The sequence below is a fragment of the Jatropha curcas genome, chromosome 1 (genome assembly GCF_041381405.1).
Source record: "Jatropha curcas cultivar XTBG-Jc1 chromosome 1, XTBG_Jcur_1.0, whole genome shotgun sequence".
Taxonomy (NCBI): Eukaryota; Viridiplantae; Streptophyta; class Magnoliopsida; order Malpighiales; family Euphorbiaceae; genus Jatropha; species Jatropha curcas.
The window spans coordinates 4,221,105-4,243,226 of NC_143151.1; the positions used below are offsets into that span (position 1 = coordinate 4,221,105).

The 22,122-nt window shown below is 29.2% G+C and overlaps 1 protein-coding gene and 1 non-coding gene across 2 annotated transcripts; one reads left to right on the forward strand and one right to left on the reverse strand.

Moving 5' to 3' along the window:
* Positions 1-2,724: 2,724 nt before the first annotated feature.
* Positions 2,725-2,827, reverse strand: LOC119370052 (U6 spliceosomal RNA). Its single transcript, XR_005177631.1, has one exon. It is a non-coding gene; the product is annotated as a U6 spliceosomal RNA (small nuclear RNA).
* Positions 2,828-7,015: 4,188 nt separating this feature from the next.
* On the forward strand, positions 7,016-16,600 carry LOC105628089 (SAND family protein). Its single transcript, XM_012209428.4, has 14 exons — positions 7,016-7,862; positions 9,385-9,464; positions 11,349-11,420; positions 11,533-11,572; positions 11,976-12,077; positions 12,199-12,320; positions 13,029-13,161; positions 13,282-13,373; positions 13,890-13,971; positions 14,177-14,241; positions 15,103-15,405; positions 15,488-15,579; positions 15,940-16,004; positions 16,272-16,600. Exons 1-14 carry the CDS (start codon positions 7,341-7,343, stop codon positions 16,365-16,367), a joined length of 1,866 nt encoding a protein of 621 aa, XP_012064818.1. The 5' UTR covers positions 7,016-7,340; the 3' UTR covers positions 16,368-16,600.
* The last annotated feature ends 5,522 nt before the right edge of the window (positions 16,601-22,122 follow it).

A 22,122-nucleotide genomic window follows, 5' to 3' on the forward strand; every position in this document is an offset into this window, starting at 1 on the left:
AAAAAAAAAATAGAAAATAGGAACTTATTAATATAACGTAACATATGGGTACGGCATCTCATCCCCACACAGAGTCCTTTTCCAATACAGTAAGTAACACTAACTTTTGGGTCAATGCCTATAAATCAAGTCATTGCCTCGTGTTTTAGTTAGCGGGCCATAAATACAAGTTGGTTAATGCAAACAAGAACCTAACCCGTAAGTCAAAAATTAGGTTGGTTAAGTGATTCACTTGAAAAGAAAAGTTATAATATAACATGTACAACGTAAAATTTGGAATATGATTTAATTATGTGATTTGCGTGATAAACAAACTAATTAATATTTTAATTTCACTATTAAAATTATAATCTCTTGTGATGAATCAATTCCACAGTAAACCTCCTAAAAATTACAATAGTTTTCAATTAAAAATATAATTTATTTCTTATTCTTATACTTTGTGTCAATTTTATTTTTCCAAATGTATACGAGTATGTTAAGCATTTATAATAAGACTAGAGTTGAACTTATTGATAGTAATTTAATTAAATATTTATTATGTATTGGTAGTTACAAAAAATGCTTGGTCGTTTGTGATTAGATACTTGGCTAATTACTTTTGAATCATTGTTTTATTATATATTCTATCATATATTATATAAAAATTAAAAATTATTTTTAAGCGAACTTAAATAGATTGGAATTAGTAGCATTTATTAAAATAAACTTATTGATAAATTCTAATTATAATTTTTATTGATTTGTTTGACAGTTTGATTGATTTTTTAGTTAAATCTGACTAGATAAATATATCCTCAATAAATTTAGATTAAGACTCGAATTATTCTTACTACTGCTTTTCAAATTTACCTATTGAAGTAATTTGATCAGTCGAGTTTCAAAATATAGGATACACACAACTATATATGAAACATTCAATAAACTCTTGATGCAATTTTATTTACTGCGTTACTATTTATTATTCGATAGAATGCAATTATTCTTTTTAAAGTATGGTATATGGACGAAAATGCATGTGCTACCTATAGATGGTAAAGGGGGGCTAGATAGAGATTGAAGAGTACCAATTGGGAGTTAGGCACTCCCCTCCAAGTGTCTTAAAGGAGATGATATGCAAGATGTAGGTCCTTGTGACATGTCCATTTATATATATAATAAAGGCAATTCTAATGGCCACTGCTAAAAGATAAAGACATTGAGGGGCCATGAGAACTATAAAATCCTACCAAGCTCTCACTTGTAATTGCAAAGTTAAAATATTTGATTATTTGTCTACTATTACAGAATTGGAAGGTTAGGATTTATGCATTGTTTCCTTTTCAAGATAAAGTTATGGACCATAATATTGATTAAGACATCCATATAATGTCTTAGAAGTTACAAATTGCTATCCCTAATGGGTAAATTACAGCAAATGTTGGTAATGACACCTTTGGGTATAGACATAAGACTCTCTTGGCTATAGTTGTTGGTAACTTGCAACTTTGAAACTATTTCTAAACATCATTTGCCTTGATCACTATTGAGATATTGGAACTTGATAGTGACCTTTAGATGCTCATTACCCAATATCCATACATTCATATTAACCTTCCCATCGTATGAGTTGTCATTTGCACTACATTTTATTCAAAAAATCTAATATTTACCTCGTATATTGAGCCAATTGTTAAAATTATTCACAACAATTGATTTTGGTTTAGTAAATTTCATCTTTTTTTTTATTAATTTTAAATGATAGTATTATATTTTTCAACAATTATATATTACAATTTTAGACATTCATTTGTTTTTCTTTTCTTTTCACGCCCACACTCAGTGTTAATAAAATAAATTAGATTTAACTTACTCTCCAAAAGTTAGCTCAAAGGCAGGAGAGTTGCCTAAGTTTTATATTTTGCTTAAATACCTTATCCCAAACCAATGTGGGATGAGAAGCTAATGAATTTAGAATTATCAAAATATTTAGGAACTAATTTAATGTTGCTTAAGCGGAATAAGAAAATATGAATATTAAAGATTAATTATGGAGAATAAAAACAAGAAAAGAACTTTATATTGAACGTTAGGAAAAGGAAGAAAAAACAATTTAGATTATTTTTTTAATTTATGCTTGTCATCCTTAAATGGATTGGGCCTAGTTCGTTAGAGCCCACCAGAGTGTCATGAGTTGTGGATTAGGCCTAGTTGTTTCTAGCCCAATACGTGCCGGTATAGGCCCATAAAAGGGGAGGCTGTCTCTTCTCCTTCCAATTCACTGTTAATCATCGTGTACATCGAAGAATGCTGACATTGCTGAGCAGCCATAGCATTTATATGTAAATGTTCTGCATTAATCAGAAATTCTGAACATAAACACGCCTGTCCTTTACTTCTCTCTATATGGTTTGCTCACACAAAAGCAACTTTACAATATACAAGTCTAAAAGATCTATGAGCACCTCAATTGCAGGAGGAAAACCAAAATCCTTCATCTTTCTCTAATTATAGACACTGAACATAGGTTTTTGGCATTTGCAAGAACTGAACTATGAAGTACACAGATGAACAAATTACAGGGAAAACAGACCAAGGGTTTCTTCATAAAATAAGCATTGACCATAACAAGAATACAAGAAAATTATAAGGACGAAACTGATAAATTTCACCAAAATTTCAGAAAGACAGAAAGGACGAAAATGATAAATTTCATCCAAAATTAAGAAAGCAAACAGAATAAAAAAAAATTTGGACCATTTCTCGATTTGTGCGTGTCATCCTTGCGCAGGGGCCATGCTAATCTTCTCTGTATCGTTCCAATTTTATCGGATGTCCCCGAAGGGACGATCTTAGTGCGTATCGCCCTGCGTTATGAAGCTTTGTTTGTTGAAGTAACCGAGCGATGTGGGATTTAGTTCAATTCTAAGGAAACCGCCTAACTAACTAGTTGGCTGTTTAAGTCGCCTTGATATGACCCTACACGTGGGCCCTTGACTTTTTACGTGTCTTAACTTAGGCTCAGTGATCCGTTGCGACTGCTCTCTTTCTTCATCTAATTGCTTGTCTTTTGCTAAGCTACAATTTTTTTTCTTTTCCATCATATCCTCCTCGTATTCTCACTTCTCGTGGGCCATGTTTTGGGCTTTCAAAGTTCTAAGTTTAGCCCAATAAACAATTATCCAGTTAATGAATAATCGGTAAAATTGAATTGGTTAACTGGTTTGATTTTTTACTCGATGACTATGAGATTTTTTTTTTTTTTAATTTATTCAAAAGCAGCTTTGATTTCATTCATTTATCAAAAAAAAAATTTTTTTTTAACTAATTCTTTTTTTTTTAGAATAAAAAACTAATTCATTTATCAAAACTAAATAAGCATAAATTTAGTTAGCAGTGCAATTAAAATTTATATAATATAAACTAATAATATAACATTTAATTCCTTCTATTTGCAATTCACGTCAACACGACACAGATCCATTAGCCCTGTTGCTCATGCTCGATTATCATAACTATCGGCAATAAATTTTGTCCACATCTTTATCCATAGAAGGTTAGCTCTCTTTTGACTCGTCAAAAACAATTATAATTAAAAAATTTTGAATTTTAGACTTTTTAGGTCTAATATAAGTGGAAAAAACTAATCAAACCATCAATTGATTAGCTTTACATCCACCATTTTAAGACTAGAAGAAAAATCAACTCATGTTTTTTAATTAAACAACATATTTAAATTTAAAAAAGTTAAAATAACTTATATATAAAATTATTCTTTAAATCTAATTGAAGAGAGATTTTAATGGATAAAACCAAAAGTCAATCGAAAATTAAAAAATTAAAATTAAAAATCTAAAATGAAATCATTCGACTGATTAATCTAACTCGTAGTGTTTTTTTTTTTTTTTAACGTTTTATAAGCTCTAATCAATACTGACCTACATGTATTTTGAAAAATAATTTGAAAAAAAATTAATGAAAGCATTATATTGACAAATAAAAGAATAATAATCATGATTCTAGTTCCATCGATATAGTAAATTTTTTGTCTAATACTCAAATGGTAAAAAAAAAAAAAAAAAAAAAAGTTGTATATCCGTGCGATGCGTTAGGTGTTGAACTTTTTTTTTTTAATAGATTTGATGTATTATTTTGCGGCAGATTATTGTGACTTGTATTAGTGAAATTATGTTTTGTTAATTTTTAACTTTTTAAATATATTTAGTTTTAGATTTGAATGATATGGATCAAGAAATTTATACTTTTAAATCTAATAAATTTGAAATGTTTTAAAAATAATGGTTTATTTTAGAATGTAGCATATTATTTTAATCCTATATTTGACATTGATTTTAAGGGTTGAAACCAACACAAAAAACAGTTATTACTAATATAGTGAAGGATATAATTAGGGATGGAAGCAGTACAAGTATTTTAGGGTACTCTTTCGCTCTGATACATTTAAAGAGAATATAAATGATTATAAATGGGTTTCAAACGGATATGGATAATGAAAATTACTACCCGTTATGGATACGGGTATAGGTCTTTGAGTACCTGCTACCTGTTACTCGCTATTTTATAAAGGTATCATATCTACTATTAATAAAAATTATATTTTAAAATAAGTTTTGATTTAGATAGTTTAAGATTTGCTGATAACTTACCCCTATAAGGGTAATTTAAATGGATTTTAGATGGATACAAGTAGTAAAAATTTAAATGGATAGTAAAAATTTATACAGATTCAGATACGGGTATTTTAATGGATATTTAAACGGATTTAAAACGAATACGAATAGAAAATCTTAAATAGATATGGGTATGAGTAGCTTAAAATTCAAAGCCACTCACCCCGATTCCATCTCTAGAGATAATGCTATCAAAATTTGTAGTTTCATGTGCATAATAGGTCTGTTTCAAAGTTTGAAATGCTACAAAATTTTTCGATAAAGTACATAATTAAATTTATATATTTGGCCATAAATTTGATTTTCAATACAACATTTTGAAATTTACGAACGATTGTCCTAATTTTCATGAGTTCTATGTCTATTTTAGAAAAAATGCGTGTAATTATATAGGCAATATCCACCCAATTAATTTTGCAGTAAAAGTTATTTATAGTCAAATACAATTTATTTAATATATACCTAGAAGTTGTAAGGATAGTTTCCGTTAATATTTGTGAATAATTTTATTTAATATTTACCAAAAAAAAAAATTAAAATGAAAAACAATTGATGAACTTAAAAACAACTCAAATAAAATTTGAACCGATTCAACCAATTTAATTAGTTAATGCACGGATTTGACCATTTTTGAATTTAAGCTCAACTCGAACTGAAAAAATAACTAATTTGTAATGCAATAAGTTAAACAAGTTAGTCTGATCCGAATTTGAAAGCACTGCTATTAAATTATCGTATTATAATTAACTTTATATTAAAAAAACACTTTAGCTGATCCAATTAAAATATAAAAAAATAGAAAAAGTTTAATAAATTAAAAAATAATATTAAACAGTTTTAATTTAGATAGAAAATTATCTTTAAAATATTAGATGAAAAAAAATGAAGTCATATATTAAATGACACATTGAAAAGTATTGAGTTGGCATAGCACATTTAATACTGCCTTATGAGTTGTGTCCAAGATATGGCTCTGTTCTGCTCTGTCAATTTCCATTTTGGCATTGTATACTTGGACTTTTTTGTGTCATACGCTGAAATGTTACGGTACAAGTCCGACAAGGAAAAAACTGATACAAATATAAATTCAAAATATTTTCTTCATTTCCTTTGTAATCTCATTAATTACAGTGTAAAAGTACCTTGAAAAAAAAAAAAAAACAAATAGAAAGAAACAAGAAGGATAATACACCCTCAATAAAGAAAATAATTAGTGGCTACTTTTATGTTGGTAAAATAATTTATAGAAGAATATTTTTTATAATTTTTGATTGTTTTTGGGGTTTTTAAAAAATAAATCAACAGAAGATATTTTTTTGTCAAAGTAAAATAAAGTCATTTTCAAGGAAAATGAATTTCCATTTTGAAGAAAGGAAAATATTTGTTTGGATATTGACACCCATATTATGATATTGTAAATATATATTATTTTTAATTTATTAATCACCAGCCATCGGCCACCACCTTCGGTAACTAGCGACTTTCAAAATTTACTTTTTTTTTTTACATTTTTTTCATATTTAACAATAAAATTTTCAAAATATAAAATTTATATTATTATAGTCTTATGAATTAAAGATTTTAATATTTTTAACTAATTTTTAATATTATAGTTGAACAATGAAAAATAAGTCATTTGAAAAATATTTTAATTTTCAAAAATAAAAGGAGCCTAAATTGTACTTTTGTTTTTTATATTGATAATGAGGGCTAATTTCGAATTAATTAAATTATTCCTTGACAATCTTAGAGTACATTCTCCTCATATTGAATTTATATATTTATAATTATTTTCTAAATAATTTCAAAACTCATCCTTTTCGGTTAGATTAACGCTTCATTTAATATAAATGAATTTTATATTTGAAATAAATAAAAAAATAATTAAATTAAAAATTAAAAATACACATAAATATATAAGGCTTTGGTTCAATTTAGGCGGTTTTGATTTTAAAATTGTAGACTGAACCAAAAGTTTGAATTTCAAATTTTACAAAATCAAACAAAACCATCAATTTTTTAAAATCAAAATTTTAAAAATAAAATTAAATCGGTTTATACGATTTAATGAAAACCCTAATTTCGAGTAGAAATTTTTATATTTTTATTTTCATAATATACTATGATCATACAATTTTGTCATCTTAATTATGTAGTCGAAATTAATTTTGGTTTTTTGACTTTTAAATAATATATAATATTATTCATAAACAAAAAATAATATATGAAAAAATTAAATCACAAGTAAATACAAAAATATAAATAACATGCAACAAAAAATAGTACAAATACAAAAACTTCAGAAAATATCATTTATATTACAATTTTCGAGCCTTGTTGTTCCAAATTGGGCAAATCTTAAGCTTGACCCATTATCAACTTAAACCTTTTCTCCTTCCAAGTTCCAACTATACCCGCGACGAGTCCAACAACGAGTGAACTCGGACCCAAGTTAACCGAAACTTCCTAACCAACCTACCGGTCAGACGCTCTCCTTCCTTTCTCTCTCTGAGTTTCTCTCATTGCAGGGCCTCGAAACAACCACCAACGACTGGTAGACCACCAACGAAACTAACAATAATCCAAAAATTTCACCACATCTTTTCTCTTTACCATTTCTCTCGCCAGAACTTCTAAGCTTAGCCTTCTTGTATATTTGAAATTACATCAATGTCCTCTGCTTCCGATTTCAGTTCCTCATCTGGCGACGATCCTAATCCCATCCCTAACCCTAAGCCTCTTGAAAACCAATTCGAATCGGTAACTCTTGAAGAATCCAATAGCATAATCCAAAACGACGAGGTATCGGTGCAGCCGCTTGAAGAATCCAATGGTATAATTCAAAACGACGAAGCATTGGCGGTGCCACAACAAGTGCCATCGCTTAATGGATCACTGGATGACCACGTTAATCACGAAGAAGAGAGAATAGAGGTCGGAAAATGCGGTGGCGTTGACAGTGGCAGTGGTGGTATTGTGTGGAGGACGAACTCCGAGGTGGAGGTGGATGGACCTTCGAGCCCTAGCAGTAGTGGATACGCCGGCGAGAGAGGGAGTAGTAGTGCGACCAGTGCGTCGAGGATTGGTGAAGTGAGTGAAGATGAGATACAGGAAGTTGGGAATGATGGTCGAGTCGATGGGGTTCTGGACTCACAGGCAGCGTGGGTGCCTGGGAAACGGCATGTCGATGAGGTACTGTGGTTTTGAGACTATTCAGATTCCATTTTTTTTTTCTCAATTTCGTAATTCTTTTATAAATTTAACGGATCCTTGTTAGTTTGCATTGCTTAGATTCATACATTAACCTTCAGCTTATAGTGTATTGACTAATTTCTAGCAATCTAATTGTTGTGAATTCTAGAATTTTAGTTATACAGTGAAATATCTCTAAACTACTAGTTTGAGATGAAATACCAGTTCATCAGTAGGCATTAGGAAAGCGAGAGCTTATATAACCTAGCTTTCATATAGTATGTTTTAGCAGAAGGGAAATTCATCTATTTAGTTCACCAAACTGTTTGTCCGGAAATTGTTCTACTTCTTACTGGCGTTACACTTTAAAAGACACTCAACATCTGAACCTTCTATATTAATTTGATGACCTGTTTGGTTGGTAGTCTGTGTAGCTGAAGAAAATTATTATAATGAATGCTCTTGGTGGGTCTCAAATGATTATGAATCTGCAGGAAATGACAGCCAGGAATTTTGTTCTTTACTAGTCTTCCTAGTTAATATATATTTCTAGTACATTGGGATTAGCAATAAAGATAAAGTCTACAGGTTCCAGTTTTGGAAGATATTTGGCAAAGTTAGTGTTTCGATATAGACTTTTCGAATTGTTCATCACTAGTCTTCTTTAATAACATTTATATGTTCGGCACCATGTAGATTGGAATTTTAGGGTACCAATCTTTTTTAATAGGGAGAGAGCTCCTTTCAAGAAAGTGAGAAAAAAAGAACTGAGAGACAATTGTTGCCACATAATCAGCAATAGTTGCAATATGTGTTTTCCATCGCTCAATTCACCACTTGCCAGATAGAACAGCTACTGCTGACATAGACTTGCTGACCTGATGGACAGCTCTTTTTTCTCCGTTTCTTCTAGGAAACTTTTAAAACAAGAGTACCTTGAACATTATGCAAACTTTAAGAGAAATGTTAGATGCTGAAAAGTGACGAAGAGGTAAAATAATCTAGATATTCCGTTACTGCTGCCAAGATACATGCCTGGATTGCAAAATATTCATTTACAAGAAGGGGGAAAAAGCACGCAAAGCTCTAATTATATGCCGTCTTTTTTTCGTTAATAATTTCTTGGAGCTGTTTTTGTCTTTAAGAGGTGAAACATTTCGTTTTATTGGAAGACACTGGCACACCTAAAGTCGAGCACTGTGCCCTTTCTGCATGCCATTTGCCCATGAACATCATCCATGGTGCATGATTCCATGTTAAAATTGCCATGAGAAGGGGGGGGGGGGTGGGGAAGAGCAGATAAATGAGCATACCATTGCCCGTGCACACCATGCATTCTGTCATAATTACTAGTTTTTTTTATCATTATATTATTCATTCAATTATTTGGTGTATTTTTAAAACTCCAGCCACATATTCCATTGTTTATTCAATGTACCAGTCACCATATGTGCTAAAAAGTATATTACTTCACTGGATTCCTGCAATATTATGTCTTGTTTGATTAATAAATGAAGTGCAGGATGATGCTTCCATATCATGGAGAAAAAGGAAGAAGCATTTCTTTATTTTGAGTCACTCCGGGAAACCAATATATTCCAGGTTTGAGTCAGATGCCATAGTAGCATGTAAATAGTATTTATCCACCTTAATGCTTTATATTATCATATATACACTAAAACTGATGCAAAAATCACTGTTCACGGGAACAGTGATTTTGGAGAAATTGACAATTCTGCTCCATGAGAAATAGTTTTAATTGTGTCAAAAAGAATAGGTGAAGTTGGAAAACTACAGGACAATTCATTTGAAAACCATAATAGAATAAACATTTGACAAAATCCATTTTTATTGAATCTCGGCATGGGACATGTGTTATGACTTATGATCTTCTCAATTCTTGCTTATCTGCTTGGGCCATTTAACTCTCTTCAATATTTTTTCCCTCTCATAAATAATGCATCTATATGCATGGACTTTTTTATTGTTTTATTTTAGAAATTTAGCTCTTAACTAAAATCTCATCATGATTGGCTGCTTTATATTATATTATATTATTATTATATATATACTAAAATTATTTTTGCCTATTGGGCCTTCCAATGAACCAGATTATTATCAAAGTCACAATTTATAACGATAGCAAGTTTCTGAATTAATTTTTTTTAGTTTTTAAATTGTTTCATATGTTTCCAATGGCCTAACAACATAAGTGCCATGTTTTTTTTTTTTCTTTTTAATTTTTTAAATTTTTTTATTATATAGTAAAATGCATTAGAAAGTTACTGTTCCAAGGATAGTATTCTGATAATTTTGTGCACAAAATATTCTCTTTGGTTGTCCTTATTGATTTTTCCACTTCCTAAAATACTATAACAATACCTTATTCAAGATTTATGTATAGAGATTCAATGTCAGAAGGTCATTTCAAGATTTATGTATAGAGGTTCAATGTCAGAAGGTCATTTTCAGCAACAGCAAGTGGATGTCCAATAAATTTTTTTTCCCTTCATCTCATTTTTATTTTTTAAAATTATTCTTTTTAATTTAATTTAAATGTCTTAAATGTATATAAACAAATGAGTATGAATTTGAGAATAAGTATGAATTTTGAACTGTTGATGATAGATTGACCAACTGGATTATTGATTCAAATCAAAAGCTTTTTTTTGAAAAAAAAAAAAAGTTGTTCCATAGGTATACAATTTTTTTATATAATCATTTTTAATAAATAAGCTATCTCAACATTTATTTTTGTCCATTTGAAATCAATGTTATTGATGTTAATAAGAAAATTTTCCTTTTTCGTTTATATAGGAAGAACTACTATGTTTGTAACCATATAACAATAATATATAACAAGTGAAAAAAAAAAAAAAATCATTTTACAACTATTATATTTTATTGTTCATCACTAAAATTCTTTGCATATCACTCTGAAAAGTTCTTTAATGGTAAAAGTAAAATTATGAGAAAATTGTGATAGATAATATCTAGATTATTTAAAAAAATTTTGCTTAATAGTTAATACTCCAGAAGCTTAAAAGTATAAAAATTGCATGGATTTAATAATTTTTATAATAAAAAAATGGTGAAATAAAAGATCCTTTGACATGTTTTTATTTTCATGGAAATGGATAAATATAAAAATTTTGAGAGTGCAACATGAACCAATAAAAATAAAAAAACTTAATATACAAAACACAATATATTTAAAGTTTTAAGATTATCTTTTTTCTTTCATTAGCAATTTATAATATTATTTTATCTATTTATAACATGAATTTTATGTTAATAAAACAGGCTTTTGACAAAAAAAATTCTATTAATAAAATAGACATTGATTAAATAAAAAAAAAAAAAATTCAGTAGCAATCCTGCAACAAAGTGTGGGTAAATTAGCTTATAATGGACTATATAGAGTGAAAATTTAATAATTTGCTTTGTGTTTCCTTGTCCTCTTAAATATCTCTCATTAAATTTCAGATATGGCGATGAGCACAGGCTAGCTGGGTTTTCAGCAACATTGCAGGCCATCATTTCCTTTGTGGAGAATGGGTACATGAATTTAAGAAATCTTGTCTTTCAACACCCATTACTTGGATTATTTTTACTTTGCAGTCAATCTTATGGAGACTCACAATAGTTTTCTTCACCATTTATTCTTCAGGGGGGATCGTGTCAAACTGGTTAGGGCAGGAAAGCATCAGGTTTACTCATATATTCTCGCCACCTTCATTTTTCTTTTTTGTTTATTGTTGTGTTAATCTCATTCCTGGAACCTTAAATTGAAAATTCTGTTTTTGTCCTCTTGGTAATACAACTTCTGGATTATTCTTCAAAAATTTATTTGACCCTCTAACATTATTAGGAATTGATAGAGGAGTTGCACATGAACATACTACTCCAAAAGCCCTTGTATTAGTTGTGCTTTTTGCTTTATTGAACTATGTTATGCAAGTCTTTTAGTTGGTGAAGAACTGAAAAGCATCTGCCTTGGAAAACCTACTACTGTTATATTTCTGTGGAAGAAATAGATGTTTTAGTGGATAAATGTGATAGATATATCATTTTCAATCTTGCCAAACTCTTGAGAAACTTTTGTTGCTTTAGGTGGTTTTTCTTGTGAAAGGACCAATTTACTTAGTTTGCATCAGCTGCACAGATGAGCCATATGAATCGTTAAGAGGGCAGTTGGAACTTATCTATGGTCAGGTAGTCATTGAATGTTTTGCTGTTAACTTCACTAATTATTTTCTTACCGTCTTTTAGTGAATAAAAGTTATTCACTCAGTTTAATTATTTTCTCCTGTTATTTATTATAATCTTGACGCAGATGATACTCATTTTAACAAAGTCTGTAAATAGATGTTTCGAGAGGAATTCCAAGTTTGATATGACACCATTGCTTGGAGGAACAGATGTTGTCTTCTCTTCTCTCATACATTCATTTAGTTGGTTTGTTTCTCTGTCCCTATTTCACATTTTCACTTTTGCTGGAGTTCGAGCAATTAAAATTTATCCCTGATATTCTGATGGTTGGGAGTTTTTTCTTGATTTATTGATTTCATAAGGTGTTGATGCAAAAAGCATAGAAACCCTCAATGTAATATGCACTACATATTTGTTGCTATAAAATTTTCTGAATGACACCAAAGTAAGAAAAGAAAAAAAGACCACCTCCTGTTGCTGTAAATACAAATGAACATTGTAAACCAATGATTGAAATAATTTAGAACCTGCTTTTGCACTTTCTGCATACTATCATATGCAACTGATGCTAAATGATCACAGAAGACTTTTTTTAATGTGTACCTTTTTTATTTGTATTTACAAAGTCAGATAACTAAAGAGCTGTGGCATCAGCTGAACTGCCTGTCTGTTATGTATTAAAATGTTCCTTGATTTTTGAACTTTAGTAGATCATTTTTTTTTTTTTACTTTTTCCCGCATTCAGTGTGTGCATGTACCAGTGTTCTTGTGGTTTTCTAATATCTTGCCTTTTAAGATTAGCAAGTTGAAATGTCTAAGAAGCAGTTTACAAGTATATTTTTTTTGTCTCTTTGCACTTTATTTTCAATAAGCTAATAGTGGAATATCCATATTTTTCTGCACCCCTTTCTAAATCAGATGGTGCTGATGGAAATTCCTACTTTTCTTGATCAGGAATCCAGCCACCTTTCTTCATGCATATACTTGTCTTCCCCTAGCGTATGCAACAAGACAAGCTGCATGTGCTATATTGCAAGATGTTGCTGATTCAGGTGTCCTTTTTGCAATATTAATGTGCAAACACAAAGTAAATACATGCCTTTCCCACACTTTATTCTTTTGTCCATCCTTTTTACACGCAGGAATACCCTCTTGTAAAGTTCCAGTTACTGGTTAAAGCTCTTTATAACTTGAAGCTTGATTTCAGGTTGTTAGTCTAGTTGGTGCTCAGAAAGCTTCTCTTCATCCTGATGACATGCTGCTGCTTTCTAACTTTATTATGTCATCAGAATCATTTAGGCAAGTAGAGATAACCTTCTCTTGTTAATTATTGTGTTCAATGTGTAAGATAATGAGGAAATATTCAACACTATGTGATAGTAATGTTGCCATATATTAATGAAGTCATTGTTTCTTTATTGATAACTCTTCCTATAAAAACTTCTTTAAGTAGATAGGCTTATAATATAGAAGTGTTATAAACTCTCTTATCCTGTTCTATTTTTTGGGGGCAATTACATGTCGACAGTCAACCTTTCCATGCTCTTTCTATTTTTGTAATGCATGCTGTTACCTAATTATTTGGTCAATTCTTCATTTATGCATGGAAGTTAAAAACAATTGAGTGACTATAGGAAAAATGACTTCATTATCCTTTTGATTGGTGGTTGTTGGCTTCACTTTTTTCCTTCTTTCCTTGTTTTGTATGCTTCTTCCTTTTCAGACTAGTTGCTGACTTCAAAACTGATGTATGGTGGTGATTTGTGAACTCTTTTTTTGGAGTGTAGCCTTACACGTTACCTGGGCTTTTTGCAGGACATCTGAGTCTTTCTCACCAATTTGCCTCCCAAGATACAATCCCATGGCATTTTTGTATGCTTATGTCCATTACCTTGATGTGAGTCAAATTTAGTTTCACTACATTTATTATGATGCATATTCAAACAGACTTTGTACTTTCTGTGTTCCTGTCATGATTTTAGGAGGCATTATTTTCCCTAAATTATACTTGTTTCCATTTATGTCAACTGCTGTCAATCATGTTCTTTATTCTTGTTACAGTGCCATTGGAAATGACATGACACTTACAATCTATTGTGCAGGTTGATACCTACTTGATGCTGCTTACTACTAGTTCGGATGCCTTTTATCATCTTAAGGATTGCAGGTAAACTTTTGCTTACGTTTATTGGATGGTTTACTGTGGCTTATAATGTTGGACAGAGATTTAAAAATTATTTCATTTGGAATGAATGAGAAAAGATGAAGAGAGAAATTACAATCCTTATGATTCCAAAAATTATGATATGAAGAGCAGAATTCAAGTGAAATTTTTTTAAATAAAATGTTTTCTGCTTTAGTTAAATTTCAAAAGCACCCTTTAATTAGAAATAATAAAATCCCCATATATGCTGTGAGTTCATGTTATTGAATAAGTTTCTAAAGTGTCAAACTAAAATATACACTTCCATAATGTGTTTGAAGCCCAACTTCTTTCTTATAAATTTTTATTTTAAATATCTATTTATATTACTATTGGGAAGATAAAATCAAATGCATTTCAGTTTTTACTGGATTAAGGCCTAATACATTGAATTTATTTTTGTACAAGGTTTTGCTGTAAGTGTTGTTCCCCTCCATCATATGTGAATAATATATAGATGAGGAACGCTACGATATTGTTATTGTGATAACACCATTCATTACATCATTTCTGATCTTTTTTTAGCTCTGAAACTAGGTTCAAGGAATTAAATTTCACTTTTCTTCATTTGTTCTTGTTATTTCTTATCTTCTGTTAACATTGAAAATAGAGTTGCAATGTTTCTGGGAACAGGAAGAGGGGCAAGGTTTATCATGGTTACTTAACATCTCACATGCCATAATGACATGATAGAAACGGAATGCAATATTGTTTCTCTGAACATGTCTATTGAAATTACATCTTAATTTATTGTGGAGTAAGCAATGTTTTATGATCTTTTTCATTCTACATCATGTTCAGAAATTGTTGATGAAACTTTTACAGGATCCGTATCGAAATGGTTCTTCTAAAGTCCAGTGTTCTCAGCGAAGTGCAGAGATCCATGCTAGATGGTGGGATGCATGTTGAGGATCTTCCTGGTGATCCATTGCCTCGTTCTGGAACTGCTTCTCCTCATTTGGGGCAGCATAGACTACCAACTGATTCTCCTGAGAGATTCAGAGAATCATATGTAGGCATTGGTGGTCCCGCTGGACTTTGGCACTTTATATATCGCAGTATTTATCTGGATCAATATGTATCTTCTGAGTTTTCATCGCCAATTAATAGCCCACAACAACAGAAAAGGTAACTGCCAAATTTTGTCCTTAATCATTGAATTCCCCTTTGCAGTAGGTATTAATTGAAGAACTAATATCTTGTTTTGCAGATTGTACAGGGCTTACCAGAAACTTTATGCTTCAATGCATGATAAAGGAAATGGGCCTCACAAAACCCAGTTTAGAAGAGATGAAAACTATGGTAAATTGCATTCTCTTTGGTTACATTCTATTTAGTTTGGTTTTATTTTAGCCCATATTCAAGCCAAAATAAGCAAAATATACTGAAATGTGTAATTATATTTTATCACATTCATGATTCATAAAATGTTTTATCTTTGAGGTCTTTTCTCATGATGACAAAACATATATGAAAAACTTTTTCGAGCAATTTGGTATTTTGTTCAATAGGCCTTTTCTGCATTGTTGGAAAAATTCTCTCTCAATTTTGCTACTTGATGCTAGTTCCACTTGCACGTGAAAAAATGCTCACTCCTTTAGATGCTTAATTGAAAATCTCTAGTGGTGATTCACATTTCTTTTTTCTTCTACTTTGTAACAGTTCTACTCTGTTGGGTCACTCCGGATTTTGAACTTTATGCAGCATTTGATCCTCTCGCAGACAAGGTTTGGCATTTACTCATATGTACAATATTTTTATATGCTTGCCATAGTTTTCTACCTTGCAAAACATGTGCTCTCACATCTATCAAATGAGCCAACATGTTGTAATTCAAATCTTTAATGGTCATCAATGTTGCAAGTCAAATTGCAAAATGCCTATATTACAAGTGCATTTGGTCACACTTAGCAACATGACCATCAATCTGTTGCATTATTTCCGCATATAGTAAGATTGAATGTTGAGTTTTTTATTTTGAATTGAACTTGCAGGCTCTGGCTATAAAGACTTGCAACAGGGTTTGTCAATGGGTGAAAGACGTCGAAAATGAGATTTTTTTGCTGGGAGCAAGCCCTTTTTCATGGTGATATCCCAAAATATGTTGCGACGTTGCATGTATACTAGTATTGCTAAAAGTAATAATAATAATAAAAAAAAAAAAATCTCACATATTTTTTCGCAAACTGGTCATAGTGAATATGCATATGCTAATAGGTTCACCACATATTTATTTCCACTTTAGGCTTTGCATGTAAAATTGCAGCAAAAAATTGTAAAAGAGCAGTCTTTTAATTGTGATAGCAAAACCTTGTTATGATTACTAGTTCTTTTTTTTTTTTCTTCTCACATTTAAACTCCAGACAATGAGATTATGGTTGATGCTAAAATTTGTTATGTGCATAAAAATCAATCAGCCGTTGGATTCTACTGTTCTGTAACGTTTTTCTGTAAGTATAGCCATATTGGATTGAACGGTTCAGTCGTTTTGTTCAATCACTTATATGGTCCCAGCTGGATCTATGTCCATGTAACCACCTCTTTATTAGATTCACTGTACTCAACCCCCACCGCTCATGTTTCCAAACAGAAGCTTGCTAGAAATGCTTTATTATTTAAATATATTATTTAGCATTTATTTTATTTTAATAAATGATATATCAAAATTTAAAATAATAATATTTTATAAAGTAAAACATTTTTCTTAATTTTTTTCCTATTGATCTGAAAAATATTTTCAATAACTTCTTGTATTCCTCTTTCTAACTACAATTCTATATAAATATTATCTTAATTTGATTTTTGATTAATAATTTTCTCATTGATCTGAGCTGGGACATGACTTTCTTATACAGTGTTATTTATTCTATTTATACCTCAGCAATTAAGAGACCCTGTCCATGTCAGCGTCTGTGAAGGTTTCCATGTGGAGATAATGAATTAAGAGGTTCCATGCCATGTGGAGATAATTAATTAAGGTGTTAAAAACCAGGGTGTGGTATTATTGACTACTGGTCTGTCAATTTCAATCAATGCTTGAAAGTTAGAAAATTTTAATTTCCCATTATTTACGAAACTAAAATCACTTTAATTGCGAAAAGAAAAGAAATAGAAAGTTCTGACATCTTCCTTTTACCACTACTACCTTGCTTTGATTTTTTTTCACTTAAACAACACTTTTAGACTCTTCCAAAATAAAAAACAACAATTTTAGAAAAAAAATATAATTATTAATTTTGATTTTGATTTTCTCTTATTTAAGTATCTCAAGCAAATTTTCTCTCTTAATTACAAATAATTAATTAAAAGGTAATTTAGTTAATTACCTTTATTTTATATAGAATTAGATAGTTAAAATATTTTCTTAATTATTATGAAAAAGTTGAATGCTAAAATTATTGAAACGAATGTAGTACTTTTTCTATTCACAAGTGAAAATTATCCTAGGTTTCCATATGTTGATTTAAAAAACAATTTCATCTATATAAGAGTAAAAAATTTATTAATTTAACTAAAATTATCATTTATTTTATATTATTAATAATTAATATATGTAATATATATAAAGTAAAATTAAAAAAATTTATTAATTATTTCTTAATATTTTATTTATAAAAAAAATTATTGAAATGACTTTTGTTTATAAAAAGGAGTAGTGTATTTTAATTTTTACTTGTGTTAATAAGTTTGTGAGACGAAAATGATATTCCCAGGTCATTGTCAACCGACTTTACGGTATGGATACTTCAAAGCAGTAGAGTTTGATTTGACTTTCTGCATTGGTAGGTAATCATCATAACTCCTTATATAGAGAAATAGACAACCAGGCAGGTCTTTCGTTTTCTTTTCTTTTTTCAAAAAGAATTTTTTTCTTTTTCTGTCTTGAAAAAGAATGCAAGTACGAGTTATGAATTGAGATGTCAAATGGTCTTATTTATTTTTCATACTTGATAGATAAGCAAGCATGATTACCCTTTCACCAAGGCCAAGAGGGGGCGGAGAAAAAGGGTTTGATATATTCATTTTAGCAATCATAACGTCTATTTGGTTGATTCGTAGAAATAGAGGTCAAGGTTAGACAAGAAACTGTTTAAATTAGGTGCTTTACGATCGACAAAACAACTGAAGTAAACAACTTGTGTTGGGTCAGACAGACTCAATGTCTGATGTATCATTGTATGGTGCTCTCACTATATCCGTTTATGGGTCAGATTTTAGTCTTTGAGAAAGGTACAATTTCTTATTTTCTTCACAGTCTAGCCTACGAACAGATACAGTTTTGATCTACCTTTTCAGCCGTATAAAGTTTATTACTCTTTAAAGCAATTGCAATCCAAATCGATTCAGACAAATTTGATTCGGAATACATGTGTAAAATGAGAAAAATAACATTTATTATTTCTGTTTCTTAATATTTGAAACATTTAAAATTTCACGTTATTAAGAAAACTATTAAATTTATTTAAATTATAATAAATTATTAAGTAAATTGATTATATTATCTTTAATTTAATACTAATTTTTTATAAAAAATATTAAATTAAAGTAATAATTATCGATCATATATAAAGAATAAACATGAAAAAAATATTTATTACTTCTTCGAACTACAAATGTGATAAATATTTTAAAATAAACTTTTTTTTTTAAATAATATTTTAAAACAAACTATTTTCTCAAATGTAATAAATATTATGGAACGAACGAATACAGACGGTAGGTTTAATTAGTTTATTGGATAGAGATCTATGAATTCTTTTTTTTTTTTTTGTTTTTTTAAATGAAACTTTAGGTTGCTTGCAGTCTTACATGTTAGTATTTTCTCAAATGAAACTTTTTTATTTTTATTTTTTAAATGGAGATTGTTTTGGTGCAATTTTGGCTTATAGATCTTATAAACGGGTTGTTTTCCTCCCTCCTGCTAATTTGGAAGAAGCAGTAGCAAGTAGCAAGACTCGTTGATTCTGACTCCGCACATCAATTCGGAGAATTTTCCAATACTAAATACAGAACAAGGCCTTTTAGAGCTCGATTCCTTAATTAGTTCTTTTATTTATTTTAATTGTTTTCGCGTTAATAATAAAGTTACTCATCAGCTATCTAAGCTTTAATTTGTTTTAATTTTAGATGAGTCCGTTTGGATAGAGGAGGTGCCCTCCTATCGTCCAGTTTTTATCTGCTAGGGGGTCGACTAGATTTGACCAATATGAGAAGATGCAAATCGAAATTTTTGGATAATAAACTAAATCATATTGAATTTGTCATCTGGTCGAATTGATTCGAATTGAATCAGTTGGTTCAGCTAATTCGAATTTTGTCATATCGATTTGATTTTGAGTTCAATCGATAAATTTTTAAAAAATTGAATCATACTGAATAATAATAATTTAGTCCAAACTAAATAAGCCAATCTTTCTTTAACGACTGACAATATTAAATCAAAATAAATAAATTCGATTTTCAATTCAGTTCGGTCCGTAATTCTGTACCAACACTTTTTCTTTGGTTTAATAAAGTTTTTCTTTCATTTAAAAAAATCATGACAAAAATTATAAAACGGAGCGGTAATCAATATAAGGATTCAGACGGAGTAAACCCAAAGTATTCTTCCCAATTAATGCCAAATAACAATTAGTACTATATATTGTGATTGTGTAAGTTTTCAAACTGACATCTTTATTTATTGGAAAAAAAAAAAGCATTAACTCAAATGGTTTGGTGGCACATTTGTGATTTCTTAGTCAAACTTCATCAATTTCGGAGATTAAAAAAGTTTGTTCCCCACTTACCTTCTCCATGATAATGAAGTCTAGCCTTTTATTTACCATTCTACTCTTTATGATTTCATTCCCATTTAATATTCTGCGAGGGTAATTTGGTACTTTTATACCCTTGGCCTTGGATGAGATTCCATAGTCATCCTCTGACCGAAACAATTATTATTAAACCATCATTTTTATTAAAGTGTGCACTATGACTATGGTGTGTGGAGACCACCACTTCTATTCATACCACAAACTAATCAATCCATCATCATCTCAATTTTTTTTTTTATTAGTTGCATAGTTCATATTTTAAATTTTAATTTATGTCATTTAAATTTAACTTGTAAAATAATATCTATTGGATGCTATTTTATTTATCAGATAAGTGTTTAATAAATATAATATTTTTTATATATTTCAGATAATTATTTACAGTTATTTACGTATATTTTAATAAGTTAATATGTGCTCAATTAATTTAATTTGATAAATTTTAAGTGTCTAATAAAATAATCTATAAGTTAAAATATTCGATATTTATAATTTGGCATTTAATTCTTAAATTTTGTATTTTAATTTTATGCCACTTTTTATTTTTATTTTAGCTTGTCAAATACTTCAACTTAGAAAAATACACATATTAAACACTTAAATTTACAAAATTATTCTATTGAGTACTTCAAATTGTACAATTAGATCAATCAAATACCTATTAAATAGTTGAAAATTATGGAAATTATTGTCTAAAAGTTAACCATATATCAAATCAATATTTTACACACAAAAGCTAAAAACCCTTATTGTTGTTATTATAGAAAAGTCTGTATTGTTATCATAATTTTTAAGTTCGAGTGCACAATAGGTCATCTACAAAGTTCAGAGTATCACAAGATTAAAGTTATAAAATTCACGTGTGAATTTATGTAATAGCCTTTGTAATTTTATAATTTTTAACGAATAAATTAAAAAGTTGACTTTTTAAAATATATTTCTCATAAACATTCTCAACTTTTATTTTAATTCATTAAACATTTTAACTTATAAATTTGCACTATTTTAACTTATAAAATCATTATATTGAATGCTCAAACTTAAAAAACTAAATTAAACACCAACTAGATAGTTGATAAATGTGAAATTATTGTTCAAAAGTCATACTAACCGTATATTAAGTCAACATTTTATGTATAAAAATGTAAAACCCTAAAAGTCATTGTTGCTAATATGGAGATGTGTGTAATATTACTAAAATTCGTAACTTTAGAATATAATAGAATTTTCTACAATATTTCGGGTACCACGAAGTTTTCTATGATAAGTACATAGATAAATTTATGTGTTTAGACTTATATTTTCATATGAAGTTTAATTCTTAATTTATAATGGTTAAATATATAAATTCGTTCCTTAATTTTATAACTTTAATCTTATAATACTTTCAATTTTGAAGGAGACCTGTTGACTATTGTCCCCTTAAATTTATAAATTTTGGTAAATATTATTTACTTTTTCTATACTAATAACAACTTTTAAGGGTTTCTATTTTTTATTTTGAAACAATAATTTTTATTTTTTTAATTATTTAATATGTATTCAATTGATATAATTTTATAAGTTGAAATATTTAATAAAATAATTTTATAAATTAAAATATTTTATATATGTAACTTAATAAATCGAAGTACTTAATGGATAAGATAAAACTTAAAACGGTCACAAAATCAAATTAATAAAATTGAGATGTGAATTTATTTATTTATTCCACCATTTATATATTGGGTCCTAAATTTATGACATGGCCCGTTATAGTGCTCACGTGATTGGCCATGTGTGGGGTTGGCCGTTACTGTTCATGTGTCCATACCATTATAACGAGATCTTACTGTTTGATTTGCCATTTAATTATACTAAACCACAAACCATATTAAGATTTTTTAATATTTAAAGAGTTTTTATTTATGAAATAGGAAGTTGTGAAATCGTTATCCAGCATTGACGTGTCATTTTTTCTTTTGAAAGAAAGCATTGAATTTCATTTTTTTTAAAGAAAGCATTGAAGTTTCGTGTTTTTTTTTTTTTT

Coding starts and splice junctions, on each gene's coding strand:
- LOC105628089 (XM_012209428.4), top strand. CDS start 7,341: ATGTCCTCTGCTTCCGATTTCAGTTCCTCATCTGGCGACGATCCTAAT. Junction 13,162..13,281: donor TATTAATGTGCAAACACAAA/GTAAATACATGC, acceptor GCTTGATTTCAG/GTTGTTAGTCTAGTTGGTGC. Junction 15,580..15,939: donor TAGAAGAGATGAAAACTATG/GTAAATTGCATT, acceptor ACTTTGTAACAG/TTCTACTCTGTTGGGTCACT.